Raw genomic sequence first — 12651 nt, forward strand, 5'->3', positions numbered from 1 at the left:
TACTTTGAAAAATATTTTTTAATATAATAAATAAATAAAAAAATACTTTTATATTATTGTACTCAAATATAATTATTACTTCTTTAAAAAATCTTTTAAAAAAAATCACTTGAAAAAAATCTTTTCATCAAAATTCATCAAAAAAACACTAAATACTAGTTAAATTCTATTACAAAATATGAAAAAAATAATCATTATTTTAGTGAAAAATGTATTTTACATAACTAATATATGCTTTAGAAATAAATTATCATTATGTTGCAAAATGAAGTCAATTCTGCTAGACAGACAACAGAAATGTAAACAATATGAATAATGGGTTGCATCTTAAACCCAATAACATAAAAAAAATTTAACCTAATTACTCATCTTTACCCTCAATTACACCTTTTACCTTTTACATTTTTTATTATCCTATTTTCACTGCAGCCACTCCACTCTCCCCTCTCTTGTCACACCGTCAATATTGCCGGCAACGCCAGACCTTAGCACCGGAATAAAAAATTCATATACAATAAAAAGAAATATCCACATCAAACTTAAAAGAAACATCCATAAAAATTTATACTGAAAAATATCTATATATGATAAAAAGAAACCTGCAATTAAGAGTAGCAAAAGAAACATATGCAATCCTATATTAAGAAACATTCATGTATAATAAAAAGAACATCCAACTAAGAACAAAAGAAAGATCCACCAAAACAAAAGTAACATCCAAAAAAGTGAAAGTTATTCATAGAGAAATAACTGTACTACTTATTTCAAAAGAAACATCTAAATCACAACAACAACAAGAAGAGGACGAAAGAGGGAAGGTCTATGCGGTGTCCGACTTGAATGCCCAACGAAATGGAGGGAGTAGTGGTTCCTCTGCCGCCGCCGCAATAAATGCAGCACCGGTGGTCTGTGAGGCTGCGCAACGCGAATGATAGAGGCCGGGTGGATGTCACTACGCGTCGCGGAATAAAGGAGGTGCCTTTGTGGTCGGAGCCGCGACGCGATGGAGGATGGAGCATCAGCGATGCTGCACACAGCGGCGGTGGTCGAGCGGAACGTTGGGTGACAACAGTAACTCCACGGGAGAAGGGCGTGAGACAGTAGCAGCGGCGCCCTCTGGAATCGCGAAACAGCAATTGCAGCCGCTACGGGGATTGCGAGGCATGGGGATTGCAAGGCAACGGTAGTGGTGTCACGCAATGGATGGTTGACGTGAGGCAGAGTGATGGCGCACTTCGGAGCAAGGTGGAGTGGCGGCGGTCTAAACGGCGGATGGTTGACGCGATGAGAGGGAACAGGACATGTGAAGGTCAACGAGAGGGAACTAAACATTGTGTGAGAGTGTGTTTAGAAGAGGTTATGTTGTTTTCCTAATGATTCAAATTCAAAAATTTGATTATTCCTAATTAATTAAAAATCTTATTTTTGAAATTAATTTAACGTTCTTTTTAACTTGTTATTTACGTTATTTATTAGTATAAGCGTTGTCCTCCTATATTTTCTCAAATGAAGTAGTATCTCCACTCATCTCTTAGCTTCAAACATGATGAGTGATGAAACAAGCAAACCTTGTGACTTCCATCGGCCAAGCTTTATGTTTTATTTTGTTGCACCAAATTGATTAAGTCTATCAAAAATAGAGGTGGTAAAACGGGTCGAATCTGTTGGGCCGATCTGCCAAACTCGTTAAAAAAGGCGAGTCGTGCTAAGATTTGAAACCCACCAAATAAAAAAAAATCGCCAAACCTGCACCACCAAATTTGTGGGTTTTTGGCTGGGCGGGACGGGTCAATCCGCCGTGGCAAAGGTGGGTTCGTGGGTTGGTTCGGGTTCCGCACCCCAAAACCGATATCCGAATCAGTCACTAATAAAGACTATCGATTTAGTTTGAATTGAACCCGATTACCCATTAGTTTCAGAACCAATTTAATTAGTTCGGTTCGGATTCGAATAATCGGATACCCGTACTCACCCCTAATTATACCGTATCGAATATAAACTAAAGTATACGTAATAAACGTAAATCCCGGGCAGTAAAGCAGCTTAAGTTGATTTCATTTCCAAATCAAGTAACGGGTGATTATTAGAGAGACTAATTCATGCAATTACAATCCTGGGGAGACTTTAGTCAGTGTAAATATAGACAACAGCATCAAAATCCAATATGACAAGCAATAGTGTACATATTAAGGTCACGGTGATAATTGGTTTTCATAATCTTACTCAGCATTGACTTACAAACCATATCACAAGCAGTTTTGTCCTCCGTCGTTATTACTTGTCACTCAGGCGCCGTATCGTATATGCCACTCTTATATGTTTGTTGTTACCATCGATAAACAAGGTCATCATCGTTTTATAAGGCGATCGTATGAGTAAATCTGTTGGATCATCATCTCGTTTATTTGCTTAAACAGGCGAAATTTTGTTTCTAAAATCAATCCTATTTTAAAATTTGAACTAAACAAATTGAGTCCAATTAACTCAAGAAAATAATAGAATAAATGAATTAACTAATAAGATAAATAGCCGTTAATTTTTTTGTTTTTTTTTTTGTATTTTAAAAATATATTATTTTTAATATATTTTTTATTTGAAAAAAAATTCGATCCGATCAATCAAAAACTTTATTTTCTAAGGGTTTTTTTGGTCAAAAAGTGATTATTTTGTCTAAATTCTTTTTTTCCCTAAAATTTAACTTTTATCTAAATTTTAAAATTCAAAATAACATTATTGATAAAATGGGTAGCCTACTGCAAAGCATTTGCTTTAAACAGAGTTAGGGTTAGACCCATTCAAATAGTGTAACATCGACGTATGACCTAGAGGATTCACTAATAACTGTGTCTACGACTTCATGATAACCTGAGACAATTTCATTTTTACAGTTGTGTGATTTTGCATGAAGTGATTTTATTTTATTTTATTTTTTGATTTCTTCTTTTATACGACTAAAATTCTAAAAAAAAAACTGAAAAATAGGTGTAGATATGAAATTTTACTTGATTTTTTTTATACACCTTCTAAATCGTTATCCATATATTTTTACAAATATTTAGATTAAGCGTACAAATTCAAAAATAGTTTGTCACTTAATTATAAAAAATAATATTTTAAATTATTTTTGTTATGTTTTAAATTTTTTTTTTAAAAAGTTTATGGCAATTAAATTGGTTCTGGAACCAACGGGTAATCGGGTCCAACCCGATCCAAACCGATTGTATTTGTAAGTGATTGGTTTGGGTATCGGTTTTGGTGGTGCGGAACCCGAACCAACCCGCGAACCCGAACATATATTAATTAAATAAAAAAAAATAAAAATATATATATAGCTTTTAGACTTTTAGTGAGTTTTGAAACCTGTAACCCTAACACTATGTCATTAGCGGCGCCCTCCCCTCTTACACTCTCAATGACTCAGTCTCTCACCTCAAACAAACCCAAAAATCCCACAAGCTGCAGAGGCAGGCGCATCGTCTCAAAAAGTGATTATTTTGTCTAAATTCTTTTTTTCCCTAAAATTTAACTTTTATCTAAATTTTAAAAAAATAAAAAAATAAACGGTCATTTAACCTGTTGGATTAATAAACGATTCATGATTGAAAATTAAAATCTGTAAACAAACAAAAAATAAATATGCGAACTCGTATAACTTGTAAGTTTAGAGTTTAGACATACAAAATCTAAAGAGTCAGACAAGACCTTTTGATAGACCTAATCGATTTGAGTGCAACAAAATAAAACTTAATGCTTGGCCTATGGAAATCACAAAGTTTGTTTGTTTCATTACTCATCAAGTCTAAAGCTAAGGGATGAGTGGAGAGATTACTTCATTTGAGAAAGTGCGTATAGGGGGATGGATAATGCTCATACTAATGAATAACTAACGTAAACAACAAGTTAAAAAAAATGTTAAATTAATTTCAAAAATCATATTTTTAATTAATTAATCAAATTTTTGAATTTGAATAATTGGGATTAGTTAACATAACCTCTTCTAAATACACTCTCACAACATGTTCAATTTCCTTTCGTCGCACCTTCACACGTTCCGTTCCCTCTCGTCGCGTCAACCATCTGCCGTTGTTCAGACCGCTGCCGCTCCACCTCGCTCCGCCAGTGCGCCATCGCTCTGCCTCGTGTCAACCATCCATTGCGTGACACCGCTGCCTTGCAATCCCCATGCCGCTGCCACGGTTGCCTTGCGATCCTCGTAGCGGCAACCGCTACTAATGTTTCGCGATCCCGGGGGACGCTGCCGCTGCTATTTCACGATCCTAGGGGGTGTTGTTGCTGCTGTCTTGCGCTCCTCTCCTGTGGAGTTACAGTTGTCACCCCACGTTCCGGCCGACCACCGCCGCCCTGTGCAGCGTCGCAGATTGCTAACTAGGGATGGCAACGGGTACCCACGGGGGTGGGGACATGCCCCCCGCCCCCTGCCCCTGCCTCCATATCCAGTCCCCGTCCCCGCCCCGTCCCCACCACGGGTAACGGGGACTCTATATCCGCCGGGAATCGGGGACTCCACGGATATCCGCGGATTTTTACAAAATTAAAAAAAATTGGAAAAAATTGGGGAAAAGAAATGAAAAAACCATATCAATCATCATGTTCCTTGTCTCCAAAGCATTAACAACATGTTCCTTATCTCCAAAGACATTAACAATATTAACAACAACAAAGATATTAACAACATTAAAGAAATAAAAATAATTGGGTAATTTTATCAATGAACATGAGTAGATTATGTGGCAGAAATGTTCATTTGATGCAAAATAAAATAAAAAAAACAATTATTTCATGGATAGTAATTGCAGACAAGAGTAAAAACTTCATCTGCAACAATGTCAAACAAGCTGGAGCATCTTTTTCGTTTAGACACATTGTTTTGCCTGATGAAATACTTTTGAGCGTGACTGGCCACTTGAGTAGGGGCCCTTGATATAACATAGTTCCTTGCAATTCCACGCCAATCACCTTTGCCCAACTTTTGTAATCCAAGTAAAAATATTCTGTTCCTCCTCAGTAGGGGTGAGCACAGGTAGCGGGTACCCGATTACCCGTCCAAACCCGAACCGAACCAATTAAATTGGTTCTGGAACCAACGGGTAATCGGGTCCAACCCGATCCAAACCGATTGTATTTGTAAGTGATTGGTTTGGGTATCGGTTTTGGTGGTGCGGAACCCGAACCAACCCGCGAACCCGAACATATATTAATTAAATAAAAAAAAATAAAAATATATATATAGCTTTTAGACTTTTAGTGAGTTTTGAAACCTGTAACCCTAACACTATGTCATCAGCGGCGCCCTCCCTCTTACACTCTCAATGACTCAGTCTCTCACCTCAAACAAACCCAAAAATCCCACAAGCTGCAGAGGCAGGCGCATCGTCTTCCTGGTAGCAGGACGCAGCAACCACCAACCAACTTCGTCTGCGGTTCCCTCTCTAGCAGCCAACTACTTCTTCGGTTAGCCGTTCCCTCTCTAGCAGCCAACTTCCTCCAGGCTCCAGCGTCGTCTTCTCGGGTTAGTCAGTCAGGTTAGTCTAATTTTTGGGGAATGTTATATGTTAGTGTTAATTGTTTTATTGAGTGTTCAATTTTTGAATTTATACATTCTTAGTTCTTTGTGTGCGTGCATTTTCAAGCAATGTTAGGGTTTCGTACTTTGCTTTTGGTAATTCATTTGCTTTGGTTTTAGTTTGTGATTGTCACTGTTAAAAGTGCTTCTGAATTTGAGTGGTTGGTAATTTTTTGAATTCTGTCATTTGTTCAGAGAAACGAGATTGGGTTGGTTGGAGGCAAATATAGTGAATCTACACCAGTCTATCAGCTACTTCACGGATTCGTAAGTGTTCAGATCTGAATCACAATACATTATTCCTAATATATATATATATATTAACTTATTCTTCTCCCTAAGTTCCTTGCTTCTAAATTTGATTGGTGAATTTTGAGTTGAAATACCTTTTTTCTGATTTTTTAGAACAGTAGATACTATATTTCTTTACCTTGTGTATTCAGTATCATAATGTTTTTGATTTTTTCATTTTTTTGGTTCACAGCACTTACTTTAAGTGCCACAAACATACAATGTAGAACTTTCAATTTATTATATTGATTATGTTTATATTGATTATATTGATTATGTTTATATTGTGAAACCAATGAACTAAATTTGTAAGTGGTGTCACTGTCACATTCGATTCCCACATATAATATAACACAAATTAAATCACTTATCACGTTTATAATAGTTGCACACTTGCACTAATGGTTCCTTGCTTCTAAATTTGGTTGGTGAATTTTGAATTGAAATACCTTTTTTTCTGATTTTTTAGAACAGTAGATACTATATTTCTTTACCTTGTGTATTCAGTTCCTCAGTCCTTGGATCCCCTACATATTAAAAATTATAATTTAACTATAAAAAATGCTACATGAATGTGTTTGCTTGTCTTCGTTTAGGATATATGGTAGCATTGTTGGAGTTATGTGCAATGTAAAAATGAAATTAATTTAGAACAAATGAAAACAAAACACCCATTAAATCATAGCGAAAACAGGCATCTCAGCTAATGCTTGAACACCATTTAGAATCTAATTACCCTAATCACAAATTAGAATCAGAAGTTCCTAAATTCAGAAATCAAAATCTAATTGCCCTAATTCAGAAATTCAGAATCTAATTACCCTAATCACAAATCAGAATCAGAAGTTCAGAAATTCAGAAATCAAAATCTAATTGCCCTAATTCAGAAATTCAGAATCTAATTACCCTAATCACAAATCAAAATCAGAAGTTCAGAAATTTAGAAATCAAAATCTAATTACCCTAATTCAGAAATTCAAAATCTAATTACCTTAATCACAAATCAGAATCAGAAGTTCAGAAATTCAGAAATCAACTTACCCGACGCAGAAACCACAGCGAAGACCGGCGATTTGGCGGACGAACGGTGAAGAGGAGAAGACGACGACCGACGACGGTGAGCTCGGGACCACCAGTGAGAGACCGAGCCACTCAGGAGGTGGGAGGCGGCGCTGGGTCGTGGGAGGCGGCGGTCGGCGGTCGGCGGTGTTTGGGAAGGAGACATAAGGGGCTGAGGGTTTGAACTTTGAGGAGAAGTGGAGAGGAGACGAGACGAAACTCCAACGCTGAGGGACCCAGAAGGTGGGAGGCGGTGGGAGGCGGTTGGTGGTCGGCAGTCGGCGGTCAGCGGTGTTTGAGAAGGAGAGGGACTAATGGTTTGAACTTTGAGAAGGAGTGGAGAGGAAAGGAGAGGAGACGAGATCACGAGCCTCTCACTCTGTCTCTGAAGCAGGAATTCAGGGAAGCATGTGCGGCTAGAGTTGCTGTCCAAATGGTTCAGTCACATATTATATATATATAGTACTTTTGATCGAAAAATCAATCTGATTTATTTCGTACCTTTCGCTCAATGAGAAAATGGGTCAGATTCTACAGGATCAAACCTGTGGGACTTAAGGAATGATGGAATGGAAGTCCCTCTATCCCCAAAAGACCTGCTTAACTCTCTAATTCTTTTTCCCATAACCACGCCCGCTGAATAGAAACATTAAACTAAAAGCCCATACAAAATGGGCACCCAAGAAAAAAAATGTAACCGATTCTTTTCTTTGTTTGAGTTACTGGCCATCCGCCGGAAGTTTCGGGTTTAATACCGATATTTTAGCAACAAATTCAATAAATCTAAGTGTAGTGCTCGGTGTATTGGTTTTTTTTGGAAAGGGAGTGTGTGCGAGTTGTTTATTTCAAGAATAGGTTGGATCGAACCAACTGCACTTTTTTCTTTATATATATAAATAGGAAAAAGTGCATGATCCCACGAATTACTTCTGAAAAAAATTCTAGTTTTAATAAATTAAGAAAAAAATTTTAAGAACCATAGCATTTCGTGATTCATTGTTAAATCCACTTTGATTCTCTATGAACTAACAATTTTGGACCATTACCATGGTTAAAGCAAAGCTAGGCATAGGCAGTTTTAAATCTAGACGCAGTATAGTATTCTTTCTACCACCATGTTAATATAAAAAAATGGTTTGAAAAAAAAAGATAGTTGGAATCTTTTTCGATTTAAAACACTCATGTCGATAAAATAGCTTGAATTCCCTTTACGGCGAAAAATTCGAAAAAATGGGCAAAAAGTGAATCTTTTTCTCACCCCCCCTCTTTTTTTTATACAATTTATACAATGCGAAATCGATGACCTACGTATAAAATAATAAGAATTCTTTGGATTTGAAGAAAAAAAACAACTTTGCTGACAAATATTTGTTTGATCGGAAGAGTCCTCCAAAAATTCCGGTCTTGTGTTAGTTATCAATTTCAATATCTTTCAAATAAATATTTGAATACAAAAAAAAAATAAGAGAGGATAGGCTCATTAAAAAAGATAGGAAGAATTGTCCTATAAGTAATTGAGTGTGAGAGCCAAATGAATTGAAAGATTCATGTTTGGTTTGGGAAGAGATCATAGACGTTTTCAAATGAATGGAAAGAGAATCTACTTTCATTAAGTGATTTATTAGATAATCGAAAACAGAGAATCTTGAAGACTATTCGAAATTCAGAAGAACTGCGGGAAGGAGCTCTTGAACAGCTAGAAAAAGCCCGGGCCCGTTTAAGGAAAGTTGAAACGGAAGCAGATCAGTTTCGAGTGAATGGTTATTCTGAAATAGAACGAGAAAAATTGAATTTAATTAAGTCAATTTATACGACTTTGGAACAATTAGAAAATTACAAAAATGAAACTATTCGTTTTGAACAACAAAGAACGATTAATCAAGTCCGACAACGGGTTTTCCAACAAGCCTTACAAGGAGCTCTGGGAACGCTGAATAGTTGCTTGAACAACGAGTTACATTTACGTACCATCAGTGCTAATATTGGCATGTTTGGGGAAAGCCATGCCTATTGCTAACGCTCCATCCTCCATTGCGTCGTGGCTCCGACCACAAAGTTACCTCCTTCATTCCGCGACGCGTAGCGGCATGCACCCTCCGTCAGTCGTGTCGCACGTCCTCACGGACCACCGGTGCTGCATTTATTGCGGCGGTGGTAGAGGCACTGCGACTCCCTCCATCTCGTTGGGCATTCAAGCCGGATACCGCACATGCCTTCTCTCTTTCGTTCTCTTCTTTTTTATGTGATTTAGATGTTTTTTTGAAATAAATAATACAGTTCTTTTTCTATGAATAACTTCTACTTTTTTGGATGTTATTTTTGTTTTGGCGGATGTTTCTTTAATTTTGCTCTTAGTCGGATGTTTCTTTTTATTGTACATGAATGTTTCTTAATATAGGATTGCAGATGTTTCTTTTTATTGTACATGGATATTTTTCAGTATAAATTTTTACAAATATTTCTTTTAAGTTGATGGATGTTTTCTTTTATTGTACATGAATGTTTTTTTTATTGCGATGCTAAGATCAGATGTTTCCAGCGACGTTAACGGTGTGACAGGAGAGGAGAGAGTGGAGTGGCTAGAGTGAAAATAGGGTACTAAAAAATGTAAAAGGTAAAAGGTGTAATTGAGGATAAAAATGAGTAATTAGGTTGGAATAATTTTTTTTATTTTGCGAACCTGAGATGCAATCCATTATTCATGTTATTTATACTTCTGTTGTCTATCTAATGGAATTGACCTCATTTTACAACATAAAAGTGATCATTTATTTCTAACACATATAATAGTTATGTAAAATACATTTTCCACTAAAATGATTATTCTGTTCATATTTTGTAATAGAATTTAACTAGTGTTTAGTGTTTGTTTTGATGAATTTTGATGAAAATATTTTTTTAAGGTGATTTTTTTTAAAAGATCTTTTAAAAAAGTAAAAGTAATTTTTTGTTCAAATATTTTATGTAAAAATATCTTTTTATTTAACAATCATATTTACTAAAATCATTATGTTGTTACTATGTGTAACAATGAAGATAAAAATTTATAAATATTTATAAATTTATTTATTTTTCAATTATATTTAATTTGAAGCAGATATAAAAATTTATATTTAAATCACTCTTTCTCTCGCATAATTTTAATAGCTAAAAAAATTTATTTTTTATAATTTTATATTCAACATTTTAAATTATCTTTAGTCTTATTATTCTTTTAGAATTTTAATTTTTGTTTTTATTATTCTTTTTTCTTAACATTATCTATCTACGTATGCCTCACTACCACTCTTATATTAACTTGTTCTCTCTTCCTTCTTCGATTTTTATTCTCTTTCTATCTTCTCTTCAATCGCAATTAGTTGCCAATATATATTAGTTCATAATGATTACATTCAGAAGTGAATACTACTTTAAAAATAAAAGTTAAAAAAAATATGGTAACTCTTATGTGAATCATTTATACTCCTATAAATATAACAAATGAGTAAATTTAACTTTTTTTATTATGAGTTTTTTTATTATTTAATACATTCAAATTCACATATTTTTATTTATGATAAAATTAAAAATTAAAGTTAAATGACATTAGTAATTTTTGATTTAATAAAATTAAAATAAAGTACAAAAATAAGGATAAAAACTAAAAAAATAGATGACTCTAGAAAAGAATAATGTTAAATTTTATGTCATTATGTATGAGAACAGTGATTTATTTTATTATATTATTTTTATACCAAATAACAAAAAAATTAAATTTTATGTCTGTTTTTTATTACTTATGTTACTTATCTATAGTTATTTAAATTATACTCTATAGTCATTGAGTCATGTTTTATTCCAATAAAAAATTGTTATGAAGTCATTTTCATTTTTTTTATAGGAATACATCCATTATATCATGATTTTAATAATTAATGTAAAATTTAAAAAATTAAATAAATATATATTTATTTTGATTACATTCAAGAGTGAATTATATATATTCCTATAGTCAAGAAATATACTTAACTTATTAACTTATTCTATAATAAATAGTTTTTTAATCATCAAATTTATAAGAAAGATCCCATATTTTTATTTATCCTAAAAATTAACATTAAAACTAATGTTAATACTTTTTTATTAACAGAACTAAAATAAAACATAAAAATAAAGCTTGAATAAGAATAAAAATACAAAATTTTGAAACTCAAAATATAAAATGGTTATAAAATAAAAAATTACTTAAATATAATTTTTATAAGGTACTCCATGAATGAACTCAGATGAATAAATATTATATGTAAAATGAATCTTGATATATTGATACAAAAATTATTCTGTGTAAATTTAAAAAAAAAATATTGTCCTATTAAACTATTTTACTTTTATTCTTTTAAAATAATATCCATAATAAAAAAAATCTGCATGAATAATTTACATTCAATAGAAAACTCTTGATAAAGTTGCTGTAAAAAATATGTGAAAATTTTTTTTATTCAACGTAACTAACAGATGTACGGGAGAAATTTTTTTAATAATAAACTTTTCTAAGGTAATATTAAAACTTAAATTTTGGACGCCAATTGACATTATATATTGAGTAGGTACCTAGAATATTTTAAAAGAGTATGATAAGAGAAAAATTATTATTCTGTATAAATTTATTTTTTAAAAAATTATCCCTATTGAACTATTTTATTTTTATTCTTTAAAAATATATCCAAATAAAAAAAAACTGCAACAATAATTTATATCCAATACAAAAATCTTAATCAGATTACTGTGAAAAAATGGATAGAAAATTTTTTATTTAACATAACTGATGAAAGAATTTTTTAATAATAAATTTTTTTTAGGAGCAATATTGAAACTTAAATTTAGACACAAATTATCCTTATATTAGGTTTTATGTTATATCTAAGTAAAGTGAAAAGGATGCAAGAGAAGATGAATAAGAAATTTTTTTTTCTATTATTCATAAATAGTAATCTGAGATTATAGATAGTAAGAGAGGAAAAATATAATTATAGAAGTTCCATGATTGTGAATTAATGAGATAAGAGAGAACGTGAATGTATGTGATAAGAGAGAGGATGAAGTAGTGAAAGTTTTTTAATATTGAAAAAGAATTTTGGACACGAAACCCATGTATTGGCATTATATATTATTATAGATATTAGATACATATTTTTTAAAATAAAAAAAATTCTTTTTATAAAGTAAATTATAACTTCTAAAAAAAATTTTTGTAGTTTTTTTTAGTATTTTTACTTTTATTTCTAAAATTTTATTAAACATGTTAAAAAATAAAAAAATATTAATTTTTTTTAACAATTTAATGATATTCAAACAAATACTTAATAAAGCATTTACTAAAAGTAATTTTCTAAATACATAATTTATAATATATAAAGTGTCTAATTTAGTCATTTATGATATCCTTACATTTTACCATACTATATCTACAAATTACTTTATAATACTCATTTTAATATGAATTTTTAGAATTTGTATCATCTAATAATCTTAATGAACTATTTTTACTTAGAACGGGAGCTCAGGTGCTTAATTTACTAGAACATCTATTCTTAATATATAAAAATAAATGGATAAGTTCACATTATTTTTAAGATATATTTCTTCTTCTACTAATATTATATCATCAACATTGCTTACTTGACAAAATTTTAGAATCAACTATTAAATTTTTGTCAAATTAATTATTATTTCAAAGT

At 32.4% G+C, this 12651-nt stretch overlaps 1 protein-coding gene across 1 annotated transcript; it reads right to left on the reverse strand.

The window, feature by feature from the left end:
* On the reverse strand, nucleotides 4722-8966 carry LOC110269286 (ankyrin repeat and SAM domain-containing protein 6-like). Its single transcript, XM_021117014.1, has 5 exons — nucleotides 8903-8966; nucleotides 7480-7570; nucleotides 6917-7359; nucleotides 6386-6402; nucleotides 4722-5021 (listed from the first exon to the last, which is right to left on the reverse strand). The coding sequence occupies exons 1-5, from the start codon at nucleotides 8964-8966 to the stop codon at nucleotides 4974-4976; spliced, it is 663 nt and encodes a 220-aa protein (XP_020972673.1). The 3' UTR covers nucleotides 4722-4973.

Source organism: Arachis ipaensis, chromosome B02, assembly GCF_000816755.2.
Source record: "Arachis ipaensis cultivar K30076 chromosome B02, Araip1.1, whole genome shotgun sequence".
Lineage (NCBI taxonomy): Eukaryota > Viridiplantae > Streptophyta > Magnoliopsida > Fabales > Fabaceae > Arachis > Arachis ipaensis.

What these genes read in the sequence shown, in the direction of transcription:
- LOC110269286 (XM_021117014.1), bottom strand. Translation starts at nt 8,966, where the DNA reads ATGGAGGATGGAGCGTTAGCAATAGGCATGGCTTTCCCCAAACATGCC. An exon ending in TGCCAATATTAGCACTGATG is followed by an intron (nt 7,571 to 8,902) that starts GTACGTAAATGT and finishes GTTTCTATTCAG; the next exon opens with CGGGCGTGGTTATGGGAAAA. An exon ending in TCATTCCTTAAGTCCCACAG is followed by an intron (nt 7,360 to 7,479) that starts GTTTGATCCTGT and finishes CCATTTGGACAG; the next exon opens with CAACTCTAGCCGCACATGCT.